General features: G+C 49.7%; 5 protein-coding genes across 5 annotated transcripts; 4 read left to right on the top strand and 1 right to left on the bottom strand.

The window, feature by feature from the left end:
* Nucleotides 1-205: 205 nt before the first annotated feature.
* UCRPA7_6013 (putative lea domain protein) lies at nt 206-1,543 on the top strand (the record flags this gene model as incomplete). The annotated part of the gene is made up of 3 exons (XM_007918555.1): nt 206-551; nt 614-1,190; nt 1,255-1,543. 3 exons carry the CDS (start codon nt 206-208, stop codon nt 1,541-1,543), a joined length of 1,212 nt encoding a protein of 403 aa, XP_007916746.1.
* A 2,927-nt stretch (nt 1,544-4,470) lies between these two features.
* UCRPA7_6012 (putative c6 transcription protein) lies at nt 4,471-5,268 on the top strand (the record flags this gene model as incomplete). Its single annotated transcript, XM_007918554.1, has 2 exons — nt 4,471-4,646; nt 4,722-5,268. 2 exons carry the CDS (start codon nt 4,471-4,473, stop codon nt 5,266-5,268), a joined length of 723 nt encoding a protein of 240 aa, XP_007916745.1.
* Nucleotides 5,269-5,417: 149 nt separating this feature from the next.
* UCRPA7_6011 (putative family protein) lies at nt 5,418-6,335 on the bottom strand (the record flags this gene model as incomplete). Its single annotated transcript, XM_007918553.1, has 1 exon — nt 5,418-6,335. One exon carries the CDS (start codon nt 6,333-6,335, stop codon nt 5,418-5,420), a length of 918 nt encoding a protein of 305 aa, XP_007916744.1.
* Nucleotides 6,336-8,936: 2,601 nt separating this feature from the next.
* Nucleotides 8,937-10,100, top strand: UCRPA7_6010 (putative carboxyl-terminal proteinase protein; the record flags this gene model as incomplete). Its single annotated transcript, XM_007918552.1, has 1 exon — nt 8,937-10,100. One exon carries the CDS (start codon nt 8,937-8,939, stop codon nt 10,098-10,100), a length of 1,164 nt encoding a protein of 387 aa, XP_007916743.1.
* Nucleotides 10,101-18,341: 8,241 nt separating this feature from the next.
* On the top strand, nt 18,342-20,015 carry UCRPA7_6009 (putative aldehyde dehydrogenase protein; the record flags this gene model as incomplete). The annotated part of the gene is made up of 3 exons (XM_007918551.1): nt 18,342-18,397; nt 18,563-19,296; nt 19,453-20,015. The coding sequence occupies 3 exons, from the start codon at nt 18,342-18,344 to the stop codon at nt 20,013-20,015; spliced, it is 1,353 nt and encodes a 450-aa protein (XP_007916742.1).
* Nucleotides 20,016-20,294: the final 279 nt, after the last annotated feature.

Raw genomic sequence — 20,294 nt, 5'->3', positions numbered from 1 at the left:
TATCTCCGTCTACTATTACAGCGCTAGCTTTGTCCGCCACGACAGCATCTTAGCTAGAACCCTTAAAAGTTCCCATCGACGTCACATAAACGAATGAAAACCATACAAGCCCGCTCTGTAGATAGCTATAAACAAGAGAATCTCGGCCTTCTAATCGAAGAGGTAAATTACAGCATCACCAGGGAGAGCTCAGACTGTTTCAGCGATGGAAGACCCGACAAAGACAGCGCCACCCCCGCTACCCTCGGCGCCAGCCGTGGAGCTGTCGCCGACATTGACACTTCAACCCCCGCTGTCACGCCGAGGTCGTGGCCCTGGCATCGTCATTGTCGTGTCGGACGAAGCTGATATCAAGAATAACACGAATCCCACAAAGACTCTGGATCCCGTACCAATCCAGAAATGGGCCGAGGAGGGATACGTTGTTGCTCAACTGAAGAAGCCAAGCGCCAATGCTAGCAGCTGGAAGTTTGAAGAGGACCTCAAGTCGGCCATTGATGCGCTGAAGAGCCACGAAACATGCACAGAGAAGTCGAAGTTCGCAGCAGTCGGTGCGTACATGACGTCGGATCTCCCAAATTCTTCAGCTCATTTCACTAATGCCAATTCAAAGTGTACTCCTCGGAAGGCATCACCGACCTAGGTGCAGCGTTAGACTCCGCCACTGAGATCGTGGCCGTCGTGTCTTTCGGCACTCTACCACAGCCATGCAAGGCGCCCAAGCTATCACACATAATCGAGAAGGGACTTCCGAAATCCACCAGCAATGGCGATGTTATTTACAGATACGACCTCAAGTCGCCGCTGTTCGTTTTGCCGACACATGCTCACTTCGCGCCGGCGCCCGCCTCAGTCGCCCACAGCCGATCACTCGAGTTCATCAAGAGGCGACTGGATGGCCCTTGGTTCGACCTTGAAGCAATTTGGGACGAGCACACGAGCTTCGAATTCAGCAATCGCTCAGTAGAACATACCATGGCAACAATGGTCCAAGAACCCTATGTCAATCACATCCCCACCATGACCGGTGGAATTGGTCGCGAGAAGCTCTCGGCATTCTACGCCCATCATTTCATTTTCAACAACCCGGACGATGCGAACCTAGAGCTGGTCAGCCGCACAGTGGGCATTGACCGCATCGTCGACGAGTTCCTATTCTGCATGACGCATGATAAGGAGGTAGACTGGCTGTAAGTAATTGCCTTTGCGCATTCACTATCCTCCGATCGTGGAGTTGATCATATTTGCTTCTAGAATTCCCGGCCTACCACCTACAGGCAAGTACGTGCGCATCCCGTTCACAGCAGTGGTCAACATTAGAGGCGACAGACTATATCACGAGCATATCAGCTGGGACCAATTGACGGTGTTGTTTCAGCTCGGGCTTATGCCCGAGTACCTCCCCTTCCCTTCGAGCGATGGGAAGAAGCTGGAATACCGCGTCCCAGGTGCGGGGGTCGAGTGCGCCGAGAAGCTGGAAGATGAAAACGCGGCGCCGTCGAACGAGATGTTCAAGTTTGCAGTGAGAGAAGCTTCATCATAGCGTTATACGAGGATTCAAATTCAAGCGCAACACTGCGTTATGACAATTACAGCATAACAATTTTTCGTGCATGCCGTTGCAATCTGAACTGACGCCAAGGGCGATTTGTTTACTTTAGGTCATTTGGGATGTCCACTACGAAATACGAGCTCCAGATATTTGACCACCACCAATCAGTGATAATCCATTAGAAAAGCAGTGCTAACAAAGTGGCAGCGGACTGTCCAATGCTCGACTGTCATACGCAGCTCCCTTGCCCCAGGCCGGCCTGTCATTATGGCGGGCGTTATCAGCGTAGCACGGGCGGTGCAGGCTCGGTGCTCGGTCCGAGCACCCATTCCGGTCGCACTGGATTGTGAGGGGTAGCAAGTATCGAGGGCAGTATCGAAGGCAACGCGGATAAGACACGTAGTGTAAGAGACGCGCTCCAGGCCCAGAGATCGTGCGTATGGGGCCGCAATCGAAGGACCCTTCTATTGTGTGCTCCGGCGTTTCCGTAATCAAAAGAGCTTAGAATTCTACACTTCATCCCCAAGCCGTACATTATCAAGGCATCTTCGCACCACTCGAGATGTGACTTGGGCTACCTCAGGTCACGCCGAGAATCACGGGTATCTTTGGAAGATAGTCGCGATAATTTGAGCTCTGTCAAGCTTGCTTACATCTCGAGAGACCAGGCCAGGGATAGTCATTCCACGCCCTGAATCATATCTCAAGTTGCACTAAAGTTCACGATGCCTTTCTTCATGGATGTTGAGACGCAACAACTGTGACAGGCCTGTGGGTGTCAATTGACCTCCGGAGCGCAGCAAGTGTTCCCTTACTAGGCATCGCTAAGCTCCCAGGGAGAAAGTTCCCAAAGATGGAGCCGCGGGTTATACAAATCTACATATCCAAGACATGAAAACTTATACTATCTCCGTGAATTAGAGTATTCGATTGAAGTGCTCTTGTGTTTATTGAGCTATCTGTATGTCATGCTGGCCGGACAGGTCCCACTTGGAGCATAGAATCTGGCTTATCTCCATTAATCTCGCCCTAAAACATGCTCTTGGACGCTAAAAGTGCTGGGCGAGTGTCGTGAAGCCAGGGTCCGCTTATCAGCAATTGTAGGGGTTGTGGAACCCCCCCGAAAAGTCCGCTTCCGGCCCACCTCCGCACTACTCGTGATCTTCTTTCAACGACATCTCGGACGGTTCACGTGCTTCTAGGTGCAATTTGGGGGCTCTTTCACTCTCTTTGCGCCAGGGAAGTGAGCAAGCGTGGCTGGCAATCCCTCGATGAGAGGAGCCGAAGGCTTTTGAGTGATTTCTAGCCATGCCGCGGCCAAAAGTGCGGCCGGAGGACCGGCAACGGTCTTCCAAGGCATGTGTTGCCTGCAAGGCTTCTAAGATCCGCTGCGACTCGGAGTTACCATGTGCCGCCTGTATCAGACGAGATCGCGGCTCATTGTGTGTTTATCCGCCTCCGGAAAGTCGATCCAACATGCGGCGCAACCGTAGGACTGGCGAGGCTCGGGGGCCAGAGTCGGTGCGAACAGCCAGCTTGTCAGGAGACGTATTATCGGTGTCTGCGATCGCTGGCTCAACACCCCGGTCGTCTGCTGCCGCGAGAGCAAGTATTTCAGAAGAAGTCCCTGTCTCGCCAACTTCTGCATCAAGGCCGCCGTCCCAATCGCCAGACACCACGAGTGACAGCTCAAGTCGACAGCGGCCGGGGCCAAGACTGATGATAAGCTCCATTGGCGAAAAAGGTGCCTCTTCTTACGCTGAATCTACGCATTTGATCATATGCTTACATCACTCGTAGTCTATATTGGGGAGACAGCATCCTTATCTTTCGTCCACTTCCTTCGCCGGGCTCTGAAACCGTATGTTGGTTCCATGCCTTTCACAGATGGCAACCAGCAAAATGTGATGCTTGAAGCGAGCACAGAGGATGTTCGAGGCGTAGACCTGGAGCTAAGCCCAGAGCATAAGGATACTCTCATTGAATCCTACTCAGAAGTGGTGCGTCTGCAAACTCAACAGCCATATATGGTTTGGCTGACAATTTTCCAGACCAGTGGCATTCTTGACCTATTCACCATTTCAGAATTGGATATGCTAATGGCAGATGATTCTGATTTACCACTCAATAGACACCATGTCGCCGCACTTGACATGATCTTGGCCATCGGGGCGCAAACCTCAATTCCGGCAGATACCAAAACTGCGGCCGCCTTCTTCGCCCGTGCACAACGGGTTGCATTTGAGGATATGTTGGCTCACCCTAGTCTTGGGATGGTCCGCCTGTTTGTGCTCCTGGCATTCTATATGCTTGGAGCCTGTCAGCGTAATGCAGCATCAATGTACCTCGGAGTTGCTGCCAAAGCTGCCGTCATCTTGGGTTTGCATCAGCCAGGCCACTACAAAAATCTTCAGCCGGAGGAACATAGCGCGAGGTGAACAGCTTCCCTCTCACATTATATATGGGAATTTGAGTGATTATTAACCAACTTTCTCAGGTTACGCGTCTGGAACAGTCTCCGAGTCATGGAAACAATCACTACATTTCTACTGGGACGTCCCAGCAGTCTCCCTGCCTCACGTCGCGATATGTCTAACCACTTCGACAACAAAGGGTCGCAAGATGCTGAATTCTACCCAATTGCATTCAACTCCATTGTCGAGGCCTGTGCTCTGCTCGACGCCACTGTACAAAAGCTGAGCCGTGGCCGTCGAATGGATGTTACCACAGCGGAAGGAATATTAGAACAGCTCCGGCGATGGAGCCAGAACCTGTCCCCACAGCTCCGTCAATTTGCGTTTACTGACGCATCTACTCTGACCTCTGCTGATAGGCAGCGACTCATAGCCAACGTCCACGTGTCTTGCGTGTATTACTTCGCTGTCATGGTCCTCACCCGCCAATTTCTCATTTCTCACATGATGGGGAAGCTCCGCCGTCGAGCATCCCAAAAGCCCGGCACTCTAGCAAACGAGGAGGCTGAGAAAGTATCTAGCTTGGCTGAGGTATGCGTAAGCTCTGCATCATACATAGCGGATATATGCCGAAAGATGCAAGTCGGCGGCTTTGCGTTCGGAAACTTATGCTATGTCAAGTGAGTCTTTCTCTCGCAACTTACAGGTCTCAAGCGCCACGTGTGATCGCGATTTCCGTCTAATCAGTGTAATAGGGCATGGGTCTTCGGTGCTGGTCTGGTCCTCGGCTTCACTCTGTTTGCAGGCGAGCCCAGAGGAGATTTGCAAGATGCGTTTATGGGCGCCCGTGCTGTCTTGCAGCAAATTGGTCGCTTCAGCCCGCAAGCGAAACTATATTACGAGATCCTGTCCGAGTTTTCCGACGCAATATCTCACTATCGAATGCGTATGTCCCGCCAAACTCGTCGTGCTGTGGATCAGTATATCGATCAGATCCTCGTCATCGATTCAGCGGGTAATAGCACAAGCCAGAAGCGTGAAGCACCTTCAGGTGACGGCAGCCAGCCCTTACTTTATCCCAGCCCGTCAGGGTCAAAGGACGACAACGATGCTCACCATGCCCACCAGGACAGCATGGCAGTAGATTCGATGTTGGAGAATACTGGTAATATGGATCTTGGTCATGGTCATTCTGACGAGATTGACCTCATGGGCGAATTTCAGGGGTGGGACGACATGGCATTACAGCTTTCCGAGAATTTCTCCTTCACTTATGAGCCCTTTGAAGGCTTCTTCGTGTGATACAGAAATTGTGATGCTTTAAGGCTTTATTATTTCTGGAGGCTAAATTTCTAGCGCCTCGGTCTTCACAAAGTTCAGCGCTATGATCCTAGCCATTCGACAGAGAGGTCTAGCTAAGGGTGCAACCTGTATTGTTGAATAGTCGTGGCTCATGCTTTACTTGGAAGCTTTTGCCAACGCGCCCACTCTTCGATCGGCGTCAGTTTCACCGGTAGCTCCTTCAACACCGGAGCCATGTCGACCTTGAAAGGATCTGATGGATGGTCATTATACCACCTGTATGCTCGCCGCATTTGATCAACCACCACATCTCTGTCGAGTCCGGACCGGGTGCTCATCGCGTCTCCAATTCCGTCACAGAACTCGTCCACCTCCTTGGACTCATACTGCATTGGGCGATTCCATGCACGTGCAAGTTTCTCCGTTAGTTGCGCGAGACGTACGGTCTCCGGTCCACCAACAGGAATATCTCGTCCTGCGAGCTCGGGTCCGCGCTCCATTGCTGCGATCATAAGCTGGGCGACGTCGTGATGACAGATCCACGAAACCTCGAGGTCTTCTTTGTGGCAATACACGATAGTATTGCGCTCCACGATAGGTGGAAGCGCCCAGCCTTCGAGCAGATTGTCTATAAAGACAACAGGCTCGATGCTCACTACGGGCAAGCCCAAGTCCCGTAAAACACGACGCATCTCGCGTCGGTGATCCTGAGCCTCAATGTTCTGAGGGACCTTCGGTACGGGCATACTTGTATTAAAGATCAAAAGCTTGAGGGTGGGCGTGCGCTTTGCAGCCTCGCCAACGTTCCTGGCTGCTGCGATGACCGGCTCGGCCTTTTGGAAGGACGTGGAAGGCAGATTAAGGAAGATGACTTCTACTCCAGAGAGCGCAAGGTCGAGAGCCTTCGCATCGGCAAAGTCTGCAGCAGCCGTTTCAACCGGGTTTCCATCTATCTCTATCGGTTTAGGACTGCGGCTGATGGCAACAGGTTGGTGGCCAGCGTGGACAAGGGCAGCCACCTGTGCTCGCCCTTGAACGCCGGACGCTCCAAATACAGCAACTCTCATGGTTCTTTGATATGTAATTATAATAGAAGTATAGTTTAGAGATTAGGGAGATAGTAAGTGTCAAGCATTTTGGGTTGATCAATTAAAATGGGCATAATGAACTCAGGCTTGAAGGCTATGGTTTCCCCAGCTTTTAGCATTGTGGAGAAGTCGGGGTCGGGAGACATTTTCCGGTAGCCATTAAACTACAAAAATGATGCTAGAGTAGAACATTCTCTAGGAAGCTATTATCCTTATCAAGTGTACGATCTATTAAAATTTTTTTTTCCCTTTTAGCTAGATCAGCTATGATGTTCCCGAGTGTCATGACTAGCTAGGGTCAGCCTGAAGGAGGTTTTGACTGACCTTGTTACCAGCCTTGCGATACATGACGCTAAGAGTCTGACGCGTGCCCGTCGGTGGGAATAGTATCGTACACCCTCAGTGTTCCAGTAGACAAAGAAGAATACCGTTGAATCTGCGGCTTTTTATACTTTATGGTATTTACAATGCTTCTGTTAAGATGCTTTGCGGTGACTCTGTCGTACCCGACCTACCTCTCAAGCCTTCCAATCAAGATCATGGCTTTCCTTTTGTGTCGCAATGGGTAAAGCTAACAAATGTGTGACGTTTTGGAAAAGGCGTTAAGCGTTTGCATATTCCCCGAAAATTATCGTCTTGAACACCTGGGCGACACCGAGCTTCAACCCTTAAAAAACAATGACTTAAGGTAGGCGAACAACATCACCTAGTACACCTGCAAGGCACAACTACCATGGCTATTCGTTGAGATACTTCGATTAATTTTGTCACCAGTTCATTTAAAGTGAGAACCCCTGAGACTAGATCCGGCAGCTCGGATTAAAAGTTCAAATTGGGATTGATATTTTGGAGTGTTGTCGGTTCGGAGCCAAAAAGAGAATCGCAACACTGCAACCTTTCATCCAGCTTTAGATAAGGGGCACGATAAACCGTCTTGCGGAGTGTTTAGGCGGCTAGATAACAGACACTAAGAATGTGTCCAGTTAATTTAGAAGGACAAGGCTAAATATTACGTAGTGTCGAACTATGTTAGATCCTCACTTTACAACTACTACATGTCGCTAGAGCAGATAAAAGGTCACACGAAGGTTGTGTCTAAGTCTTTAATCTTGTGACTTTAAAGTGCTTGAAACACTGGATGCTGCAGTGCCATTCAGAACATGTGACAGGCGGTGGAAAGGGGGGTTGCGCACGTCTAGTTGCAAGGGTTACAACTGGGATCAAATCGGCCCGTTGAGGTCCTCTGGATCTTGCTCTTGTTGACTCCGAATCTTTTTCTCCCTTGTCTTTGACTAAGAGCAAGTAAGTTGAGGAGACCAAATGCGAATTCCCCGAGGTACCTGAAAAGTGGAATCAGAGCTCTTTGGCACAATTGGGCAGCTCGGATCGCCTTGCGGCTGAAAGACCGCACCTTCCTACTAAAAGTTTAAGTTAAACGAGTGGCCACTAACCCTGGCATGCCTAAATTGTAAAAAAAAAAAAGGATTCAATAGCGTCGGGACTCTGCAGCACTGCCAATATTTAGATGCCGCGGCCCCAGATGCTGATGCATCACGCCTGCAGGATCGTTAGTTCAACGGCGGCAGCTCATCTTGCGTAACGTGAGATGTAGCAACATGTCACTACAAATGCCGGAAAGGGGTAACGAAATCGGGCGGGGATTCGCTTCGTACTGTCGCAGCTTGAGCTCCAAATTTTGTTTTTCATGGTTACGAAGTGCTGAAGGATCACTTGCAACTCGTCAGAAGGTCAAAACAGCCCTTTCCTCGTGGTTTGTATTCCCATTATACTGAAACTACTTGCCTTTTTTTACCAGCTCAGAAACGGTGATGCCACCACTTCAAAGGCGACCTTGACATACATTTGGACCTGATGATCCGGCCTCCTCCGATCTTATCCTGCAACGCCTGCAACGTTGCCGTGCCTCCCGCCCTCCCCACCATCCCCCACCAATACTGGCCATGGTCTCGCTGCAACGCTGGGATTGGACCTTCCCCCCTGGTACTTACGCCCGTCAGCTGCCTACCAAATATAACTGTAAAGTCGGCAGACATAACAATAGAACATAGTCAGCATAACGCCATACGCGCACTAGAGGTCAACAGGTGCAGTATGGCCTGTTGAATGTGATTCATGTCCGCATGTAGGATTTTCGTTGGGTGGTATTGGTTGGACAGTTGCAACCGCTAGGAGAGGACTTGAATGAGATAGGAGATGACTTCGAGCTTCAGCTTTCTAGTTACTAGCTACCATTTGTTCAAACTTCAGGGCTGTGCCTCTTCCTAAGTACGCCCCATTAGACACTAGACATACTCTAGAATGCCTCAAGACAACGATTCGGGAACGGGCGAGGAAGTAATGCAACTCAAGTGGCTCATGCAGGAAAGTCTCACTACATCAATAGCGCGTGACAATATGTATTTCCATGTCTAGGCAACATCGTCTCCGCGAAGGGCAAGAGGCAGAATTCTATAGCGTGATGAGACAACAGTATAAAAAGGTCTCCTTCGGAGCGTAAACCACTCTCCAATCTATCTTCCAAGAGCCTTGTTCAGTTCCTATTTACTCATAATGTCTTTAATGTCCTTGAAAAGCTTGCTCCTTGGCTCGTTGCTGTCGAGTTTTGTCGTTCAAGCTGTTGCGACCCCGGTCATTGCTGCTAGAGGTCAATATGCCAAAGATGCCTTACGCAAGCGAGCCAACCTGAACGTCAAACGGACAACTACTACTGACACTACAACTATTGATTGGGTACCCATTGACTCTCAGGGGAAAATTGCAACTCCTCCTCCCAACATCGTATCTGTTGCAGCAACAAATGCCTCCAAGCCAATATCGGAGCTGCAACAGCCAGGTGCAGAGGTCGGCCCACCAGGAACTGTTCCTATCCCCCAAGTTGACCCCGACTATCTCGCAAATGTTGCTGAGAAGGGGCTCCCGGAAATACGATCTGCCAAGGCGAAGAGACAGTATGCCGGCAATCATTGGTATGTGACGTCAAATCAGAACGTAGCCAATTGGGGTGGCAAGGCAACCTACAGCGTTTATAAGGCGTTTGTCAATAACGGCGGCGACTTCTCTCTGCTGCAAACTGCTGTCGTCAAGTCAAACACCAACGGTGGACAAACCTTGGAAGCGGGATGGATAAACTACCCCAATCAGGTTTCTCAGCCCCATTTGTTCACGTACTATACAACAAACGGCTACTCCTCGCAGGGTGACAACGTTGGAGGCTGGAACCAAGACGTTGCTGGGTGGGTCCAATATGATAGCGAGATCTTTCCGGGAACTGTCTTCTCGCCAAACAGCGTTGACGGCGGTGCCCAATACGAGATTGAAATCCAATATCTTCTCTATCAAGGCAACTGGTGGCTTTGGGTTCTTGACCGCTGGATTGGATACTATCCCGCCAGTCTGTTTAGCAATGGTATTTCTGGAGTTACTCTGGCTACCGGATCTGATATGATCTTCTACTATGGAGAGATCTATCAGAGCGAGGGGCCACTCACTACTACTGATATGGGCAGTGGAGAGTTCGGAACCACAGGCTTTGGCCACTCAGCATACATCCACAATATGGTTTATACTGATACTACCGGGAGCACATACTATGATTATACGGCAAGCTTCGGTGACTCTGACTCCGCCAGATATAACCATCAAAACGTTGCCTCAAGCGGCACCAATTGGGGAAGCTATGTCTATCTTGGCGGCCCTGGAGCGGGTGGGGTCGTGGGTGGATAATCGCCCGCGTGGGAATTCATCCAGGGAACTAAACCCAATTTCACTTCAACAACAAGGATTTTGCACAGGCGAGATAGTCACAGCGCACTATTTACAGTCATAGTAAATATCTACCTCGACAATACATCTCCTTTTTGCTTTTCGTTTTCGCATTTTGATCTTCCAGCTGCTGTGGTGGGAGATATAACCTTCGCAACAGATGAGAAGCCTGTCAGCTAGGTTTGCAACGCATAAAATATGTCAAATAGAAGCAGTCAGCCGCTTTGTCCAGCGCTTCTCACAAATAAGGACTTTCCACTTTGCTTTAACTGTTTTCAATATGGAGACCCACCTTGGTTTTCTTAGATGGGCCTTTGACCCTCCTCCATTCCATAATAAAAGCTAGCATGCGAAGATAAGCGATAACCTTGTTGTTTGCAATACTCTTTGCTAGACTACACAGCTGTCATAACCAGCCCGAGCATGGGTATGGTGGGCGATAGGGAGCACTGTTGCAAAACCCCCCGGTCGTTTCGTTTTAGGTTTAGGGCTTTATACTCTTAGTCACCTGGATACTTCAGGTCGCAATCAAAGATGTTCCGAGGACTAGCAGCGGGTTCGCGCGGTGGCCTATGTTTGTATCGCCTGATGCTTACTTGTCCATATGCCTTGTATTAGGTAGACGATGGAAATTTTGAGACTGAAGGAAATGCACATTGTGAATCTCTGCACGAGATGGAAGGCAGCGTGCCTCCAGTTACAAATAAAGAGGGACAGGTGGCAAACAGAGAATATAGATATATAGCCATAACGCCAACAATCATGATCAATCTTTCCACATGGGGCTCGAATAATATGCTGAGAAAAACAAACCTGGCTCATTCATCCTGGCTGCATTCGTCCGCTTTGGAACGTCAGAGTCTTACTGTCTGAAGATAAAACGCTGAGGGGTAAATAACGTGGCTGTGTGGTGGTGTCTGCCAATGAAATGGTGTAGTACACTGAGACTTGGAGTGGACGTGCGCGCGAAATACGTGGGCTCGTCCAGCTTTGTTTGTGAAGACTTTCAGATCAATGTCAAGCTCCTCGTTTGATCAGTGGAAATGCCTGTCTTCAATGAGTACAGCTACAAGCCTCTCTCCGAAGAAAACGTGATTAGGCTGGTCGCCCTAGATGCGGCCGAAGACGAAACAGCCTCGCTTACTTGCCGGATTATTGAACAGCGGGCTTCGACACAGCGTGTGGACTATACAGCTGTTTCATACGTGTGGGGAAAGCACGAGTTCTCACGGACAATAGAAATCAGATGCGATGAGGATGTGAAATATCTGAAAATCACGCCGAACCTTGATGCTCTGCTGAAGGCCTTCCGAGAAAAGGAAAACCCCCGATATTTCTGGATTGATGCGATCTGCTTGAATCAGAACGACAGTCTAGAAAAGGCTCAACAAATTCCTCTGATGGGAAACATCTATAAGGAGGCTGTGGCTGTTGACATATGGCTTGGGCCCGAAGATCAAATGACAACGGGGCTTTTTAAATTCTTTCGAAAACTTAGCCGCGTCCCAGACGTGACGAAATGGAAAACACAATGGGACATGGCAGGACGAATCACCTTTCTCATGAAGAAATATTTCAGATATGGATCTTGGGAAGCAATGAAGGCTATAAATGAGTTCTTTCAGCGCCCGTGGTTCTCACGCCGCTGGATCATCCAAGAGGCGTGCCTTGCCAGACATGCTACTGTTCATGGTGGCAGCCGGCGATCCCTCCCTCTGTCGTTGCTCAGTCTGGCCGCCACGCGTTTTCAACGTATGGACATGTCAGATTACGCGATCAAAGTGGCGGCAAATCTAGGATGCCAGACAACCGGGCTCAGCATGTTAGAGCTTCTTTGGCATTTTCATGAAGCTGCGTGTCTTGAGCCGAAAGATCGTATCGCCGCTTTTCTTAGCCTGGGACTGCAAGGGCAGCAGCTTCGACTGGACTATACGAAGCATTGGACCGAGCTGTATAAGGACTTTGCCTCTTTCACCTACAGTCGGGGTCATAATGATAGCAACTTGCAACTGCTACTTCAATTATTCGAGTTTGGTTCTGTTTCAAAGCCGGACGATAACACGTATCCTTCCTGGGTTCCTGACTGGTCGCAGTCTCGGCGTCGAAGACTTCCTTACGATTCTCGCATTCATAATGTGGACACATACGAAGTGTACCCTAAGTCTCCAGGGTATTCTGACAAAGCGATCGTGGCATTTCGTGATGGATCGTTGCAAATCGACTGGGGTATGTCGGGTGCTGGTCCACGAAGTCATCGGGTAGCCTTCACGGCAACGTTCGACACAGTTCAGCACACTGAAGACTGTAAGACAAGACAAGCAATCGATATCGTCGAGGGGCTATTTCCATCTATGCCGGATGCAAGATTGGGTATAGTGGCACTTGCGGTTTTGCTCAAGACAGTATCAGAGTTCCGCCACCCGATCGCAGAACAAGAGAAGACCAGCAGATCTCTTGGCAGATTCGAAAGAAATTTACGTAAATTTCATCAGGATTTATATGATCAACAGTTGCTAACATGGCTGCGAACAATACAATCTGTTTTGCAGGATTTTTGCTTGGTAACGCTAGAAGCGTTTGAACGGAACGGATTGAGTGACTCTCGAGGTTACGGCATCGGCCCAGCGGCGATGCGACGAGACGATGTCCTTATACCGCTCTGGAGCCTGGAGATTGGGTCGCCTTGGTCTAGGTCTCATATTGATACGTCAGGGACGAGCATCCAACTATGTACGATGCTCGCCGTAAGACGCAACGGAGGTCAGCTCAGCGCCATTGCCGGCGGAGATACAAGAATCCCTGTAGGTAAAATCATTTGCCCGGTAATCTGCATTACTTTAGATAGAGCAGTTAGTGAGTGTCTCTCTGATGCTAGACAAGGCGGTGGAACAGACTTGGGGGAGTGGTCCTCAATGCGAGTTATTTAATCCAGGGCGAAATGGGGGGTCCTCGCCTGCTTTGAGACGATTCTGTCAAATATATATAAGTATGATAAAGTCGTTAGGTATAATTCGACTACTAACTTAACCATTAGTAGCTTACTTAGCTAGACAAAAAGAAGAAGGAAGAAGGGGAAGGTCCCAAAGATAAGGAAGAAGAGAATAAGGATAATTAAGATACTAGCTACGTCAAACCTCACCAACATAATAACATGTCAAGTTGCTTAGTGAAATGGAATCGAACTCTGCTAGTCCACCGCGAACCCGCTAATATAACAGCGGTCCTTTGTGAAACAAAATACCAAGAAATAACAAGAAATGTAGGCTAGAGTACATTAGGCAATATACCTTGGGGCAACGCATTGATAGAGCTAACTGAATTTGGCACTTTCATTATGAATTTTGGGATTTTGCAACAGTGACCCCTATAGCCTGCCATACATGGGGCAAGCGTTAGCCAATCGGAGATTCCTACGGTGACCGAGATACCCGATCTCGAGCCACCTGGCAAAGCAATCTCGGGAATAGCTCGACCACCTCCATCTAGCTTTCGTCACCTCCATCACGGTACGTGGCGAACATCATTATCTCAGGTCTTTGTCTGGTGCGCATGTGATTGCGTGCAGTATTCGATCATCGGCGTCAGGTTTATCGGAAAGCAGCAAATTTTCTGCAAGTAGAGACGGAAATGACCATTTCGACCCCACCACAGAATGCCCGTCTCCGAATGTCCTGCGATGGCTGCTCCGAGGCGAAGGTGAAATGCGACAAGAAGCATCCGTCGTGCGACCGATGCGTCAATTATCATCGGAAATGTACATACGGTATATCACGGAGGCACGGCAAACAGTCATGGCAAAAGAAGCTAGCGTCAGACCGGGCAAAGGTCCTGGGAACTGGACCCAGACCCCCTGATCAGGTACCATTTGAATCAATATCACTCCCCGGAGGACTGAACGGCACGCCTTCACCGTTGGCTGGACAAACATGGACTCAGCCCACTTATCCCGTGATTGCACTAGATTCTTCGGCACAGTCCTCGTTCGATCAGTCCCAGGATCTTTTCAGGTTCGATGATTTCCTTGAACCGATGCAGTTCTGGCCACACGTTGAGCTTCCATCGAGCTTCATTTTCCATAATTTGGAGAGCTCATCCTTGCAACCCGATATTAATGCTCAAGCACCTATCTCTCCAGACATCCATACACATCAACAAAGCAACCATGAGCCGCAAGCTTTTGCTTCCTTTTCTAGTGATACCGTTACTGGCTCTCCGAGGCACCTTTCGCGCTCCCGTTACCAGCAGGCATACACTAACAGAATTCATGACTGTGAAGCGCGTGCCATAGCAGTCCTTCGATCACTACACCATCATTACTCACGTCCACCGCACAGCAATCAGGTGAATTTGCCTCAAGGATTGATGTCGAGCATTGGAGGCAATGTTCCTGAGAAGCCCCCATTGGCCACGCCTATCACCGTGCCAACCTTTGATCAGGTGTTGTTCGCAAACAGACTTGCACTCAGCGGTTGGAGCGAGCTCATGGAGTGCACATGTACGCGATGTCCTCATTTGGGGTTTCTATATGTGTCGATAATCTCAAAAGTTCTATTCTGGTATCGCGTCGTTGCGGCTAGAATGTGTCCATTACCAGACTGCGAGCTGGACGATAATCACACTAATGCACCATCTCAACAAAGGAACACACTTGATGTGCCGCCGGAATTCAAGATTCGTCTGACAGCAATACAAATCGGTATATTAGAGCTTGATCAAGAAGATCAGGCAAATTTGAGGCGCGTCATGCTATTACGCGAGTTACGCAGAGTGGACAAGGCAGTTGCTGAGATGGCAAACATGAAGCATGTTACGGATAATGATCCTGCCACATATCATGCTGCACAATGGCTGCAACTTGGGGTTTCCAGAGTGAGAGATCAGCTTCAGGAAGTGATTCAACACGTTGAGCAGGATAGTCAGGAGTAGCTCGGCAACTGCCACCTCGAGAAACACTAGTCAGGTTCAAGTCATAAATTGACCATTGATGGAGCATATGAGTGGAAGGACCTACCCATATGAGGTGCATCAGAAGTAGCGGATCTTGAAAAGCCTCGGGTGACGAGCCGGGCGGCAAATTGTGAGACAAATATATGCTACGACGAGCTCGGGGAGCGTCGGGAGCACCGGGAACCTCAACATCCCCCGTCTCCCTGGACAGAGCCACGTTATCAAGAGGGACAGGATTGAATATGATTGCTTTGGTCGACAAATGGAGAGATAGATAGCCATGCGTTATAAATATCAAGGTCGATGAACTGAATTGATGCATATACCCCGTGCTAATATCAGATAAATCAATATAAAATAATCTCGTCCTTCACTCCGCCCTCCTCCTTCCATTTTTCAAGTGCATTTTTGACAAGATCTGCTGCTACCTTAGCATACCCCGGACCAGGTGGCCCTGTAGGCGCCTTTGCTGGGTCACCAACAATCCAAGCCACACGCTCGTTCGAACTATCGCTGAACGACTCCTTAACCTCTTTAATCTGCTCCAGGGAGAAGGCACGGCCAAAGATCACTGCGCGCGGTGGCTGGCTGTAGTTGTGTGTGCCAACATCATTCTCGTTCGATGATTGAGGCTCTCGCCCCGCGAGCACTTGTTTTAATTCGCTTTTGGCGTCGTCAAATGTACCTTCTTGGAGGAAGTATATGACTATCCATTAGATCAGCGTGCGCCCTGCAAGGTGTATGATATTCCCTTTGAGAGAAACAGGTCTTCAAGGCTTTTAACAAGACCAACCCTCATATTCTGGAAGCAGTAGCTCGGCAACTTGGCCTCCAATCGTGGTGGTTCTGCCACAGAGTACCACGGGGACGGGTGAGGAGAGCGAAGACATGACTTTTTTGAAGTATGACGTAAATGGAGGGCGATTCCTCGCAAAGTCGGTTCGGAGGATCGTCTGACTTGAAAGTTGAGTTTGACAAAAGTACCAACATTCCTTTCTTATAGCTTCTACGGGATCGTGACCCACCTTACCGACGATCCTTTTGGATCATTTAGCTCGCCTCGTTGGATGGGTTTGATATTTGCGTCGACATGGGAGGCGCCGTAGATCAACGACCCTATTTGAGCCCACCCCACCCCGACGGTTAGCGACGACTCCGTGATACATGCCCGAAAGAAGGAATCGCCGGGGAAGGCTCGCGCTTCAGACTTTTCCACCCGGGAATTTTACCAAAAGCTTATTTCATGCTTGTCATGTCTTAACTCTTTATTTACAAAATTCTTCATGCTACCAGCATTTATTGTGGTTGCAATAGAGGTCAAGAGGTGTAGTCCATAGGGTGTATAATACAACCGTGAACATCAGCAAATTCGCGCAAGGAAAGAGCCGTGGTTTCACCAGCAAATCATCACTCTTGTCGACAATATACCACAAGGATACGGCTACCAAGCCCGGAAACCAGGACCAGAAGACGCGTGTGTTGACCCAGCATGGGCCCTTGAACATTTCCAAAAGCGACCAACCAGCGAGACAAACAGCCAGCACTGCAAGATTACGCGGGGAGAACCTCCAAATATGCTTGAAAGACTGAGCTGTGCCAAGGATGAATTTTCCATACAGTGAAACGAACTTCCACCATACTTCAAGTACATGCCGCAAGTCGACGGAGGTCTTGACAGGGAGGTGGACATACGGATTTAACTCGTTGCGGCATCGTCCCACGCTCATACCTGGCAGCATTGCGAGGGACGCCCAAGATGGAGCAAGGATGACTGCAATCAAGCTGACCCAGTCGATGATCTTTTCCTGCTCAAGGTCACCAACGCGCCCTGGATGATGATGGGACAAATGCGAGACGATTAATCCCGTGCCGACACTCAAGAGTCTTGCGCTTCCAAAAGTCATAATCAGCATCTTCGTGATCATAGACACGTCGTCACCATAGCGTTCCCAGGATAGCTTGTCGTGCTTGTAGGCCCATACGATCCAGGCTGTCATCGCGCAGACAACGGCGACAATTGCGCCCGCAATTGATGCGTTTGTCCGATTCACCTTTGAGAGTAATCGAGTCGCGAAGTCTCTATTTCGCGGAGTCCCCAACCATTCGTCTAGTGTAGTTTGTCGCGGTGATGGCGCTCTCCTGGCTCTCTGATGTGCATCGCTGTCGGCTTCGGGACGGTTCAAGGAATCGATCCCGCTGGTCTGTGCAGTTGATGGCTCTGTTGCAGACGACGCCATACTTCTTGCAAGGCGTGGAAGCAACGGGAATTGTGCACTTGGACGAAAGAACTGGAATGTGAGTTTGCTGATGTTTACAGCAGCTCTCTTGAGTCGTTTGCAAGATTGAAGTGCCCCAGTTGACATACGTACATGCACAGTGACGTGTCGGCCTGAGAGAGTGTTGGACAAGGAATAGAATGGCGTCAGAGCGGCCTATTTTGTGCCCGTCCCAATGCCTTAGTGCGGCTGAGGCTCAGAGGGGGCTGCAACGGTCCGGTATGGTCTTCTAAGTTGCTTGTCAACATGACGCCGTCTCCTTGTTTCCTTATTGTAAACAAATAATTCTTCATGGTTCTATTGCAGGCATGCCCCAATCTTCACGCGTGCATCCGGTGTCCCGAAGTTGATATGGAATAAGCTGCGGACTAAAATGAAATGCCCGAATGCTTCAAGTACAGTAAGTCGAGGATAGAAAGATATCTACCTCTTCATTTGGAGTACAGAACGCAAAATTGCGGGAGAAGAATCACAAACCGCTCAATGCAAGACGTTGTATACTCCTGGACTATAGAACATCTATGTCCGTAGGAAAGTCTGTTGTTCAAGGAGGTTGAGGCTTAGAATATGCACTGTCCAGCATGGTAGTATTACTCTCCCTAAAATTGCCTGCTAAATGACGGTTATTCCCAGGTGCCACTCTCTACCCTCCGCGTTTACTCGATAGTAAGCCTTGGGATATATATCGTAACACCGTGTCTCAACAATTAGTGAGACTAAGTAGACATTGATGATATTTCAATCTTGGCTCTTGGAAACAAGTATTAAATTCTGGCCATATTGAGAGCGGCCGCCTCAGGGCTGACACTGCGACGTCGGACCCCGCTAACAAGGGCTGATTACATGCTATGTTCTAATCATCTCGGAGGAGACAGATAAGAGCTTTGATACGGCATCACAAGCATCAATGTCAAGAACAGCCGTCGTAAAGGTCTCAAAGATTTACCGCTAGGGCTTCACAAGGTGAAGAATCAATATCATGGATCCTTATCTTCTCTGGATCGGAGGCTCGGGACGACCAGGCAGGGCGGAACAGTGAGCCCCTGCCCCGCATTCAAATTGGAGCCACACAACTGACCGCATAAGGATTCCGGTTGAAGATCCATCCAGAGGCGAGATATTTGCACAGTAAGGATGCCGGCGGTCTATCTCGACTGTATGTGCGGCTGTGAATCAGAGAGCTAATTCATACGTGAGTAGTTGTCACGCGGCTTCCGCTGAGGATGTCGAGGATGCAGTCTGGCTCGCTCACACCACTTTCAAGGCGGGGATATGGTCCAAGGCGCCGAGACACACGCGGGCCGACGTCCTTGACAAGGCCGCTGCGCTTCTGACCGAACGACTGCCGACGCTCATCAAGCTGGAAGTGCGGCAAACAGGACGCGCTATCAGAGAGATGAACGCCCAGGTGCCGTCGCTTGTGAAGTGGTTCAAGTACTATGCGGCGTTACTCAGGACAGAAGAACGCTCAGTGCTGCCGACAGTAGGAAAGCTTCACAATTGGGTCGACCGCGTGCCTCTTGGGGTAGTCGTGCAGATCACGCCGTTCAATCACCCGCTTCTGATTGCTGTCAAGAAGATTGCCCCTGCTTTGGCTGCCGGCAACAGTGTTATTGTCAAGCCAAGTGAGCTCACGCCGCTGACTACACTGGTCCTAGCCCAAATTTTGAAGGAAGCAGGCGTGCCTGATGGTGCCTTCAATGTTCTACCCGGATATGGTGCGATTACAGGCAAAGCACTCGTTGAGCATCCTCTTGTCAGGAAGGTCGACGTCACTGGCGGTACCGTTGCTGGTCGGGCAATAGGCGCCATCGCCGGCAAGAATCTTGCCCGGTTCACCGCCGAGCTGGGAGGCAAGGCGCCTCTCGTGGTGTTTGAACAGGCTGACATCGACGTCGCTGTCAATGGCATCGTATTCGGCTCGTTCATAGCAAGTGGGCAGACATGTGTTGCAGCAACCCGAATCATAGTCGAAAACAGGGTAATGCCTGCCCTCCTTGAGAAACTACGCGCAAAAGTCGATTCCATAGCTCGCCGGATGGGCTCACCGACGAATCCAGAATCTATGATGGGCCCGTTGATCTCGGCAGCGCAGCTAGGCAATGTCGAGACACTGGTCAACGATGCAGTGAGCAGTGGCAAAGCTACTGCGGTGATTGGAGGCGGTCGAATGATCGGACAGAGTCAGCTCGACGGCGTAGACTTCTCAAAAGGCTATTTCTTTCCGCCCACCATCCTCACATCGACCAGCGGGAGTAGTGTCCTCGAGACTCGCATATGGCGTGAGGAGGCATTTGGACCCGTGATTGTGGTCGTTGGGTTCGATACCGAGGAGCAAGCGATCAACCTCGCAAATGACAGCGAATTTGGTCTAGGTGCGGCTGTATGGACTAAAGATCTTGCGCAGGCGTTTCGCGTCTCGGAACAGATCGATGCCGGTATTGTCTGGGTGAATACTCACCATCGAAATGACCCAAGCAGCCCATGGGGCGGAGGCAAGAGTTCAAGCGGTGTCGGCAGTGAGAATGGCATTGATGCATATCACGAGTACACTACCATGAAGAGCACAATCATCAACTACGCGACGAGTGAGGAGGCCTTGGCCACTGACGACTGGTTTCGTGAAGGAGCTGGGGATGTGCGGTACGGGTAAACGTCATGAGGGTCACCGTATGACTGCATGATACTCTTACTCGTTGAGGGCGATGGTATCGAGAATTCAAATCATCATGTTCAAAAATGGGCAGACAAATAGTCAGATATCAAAGCAGGCTGCATCATTTGAGCGGTCATCTTATACATGCCGTGTTTATTTTGTCTAGGACGAATGTATCTCTTAGATTTAGATTCATTAACTTCGTGTCCGTAACATGTATGCTGATATTCCCTCTCGTGTTTACGACGCCTATGAACGACATGCAGAGGGCTTCGA

The sequence above is a fragment of the Phaeoacremonium minimum genome (genome assembly GCF_000392275.1).
Source record: "Phaeoacremonium minimum UCRPA7 unplaced genomic scaffold PA7_03_scaffold_448, whole genome shotgun sequence".
Taxonomy (NCBI): Eukaryota; Fungi; Ascomycota; class Sordariomycetes; order Togniniales; family Togniniaceae; genus Phaeoacremonium; species Phaeoacremonium minimum.
Note: the sequence above shows the minus strand (reverse complement) of the source record. Positions and strands in the feature narration are given on the sequence as shown.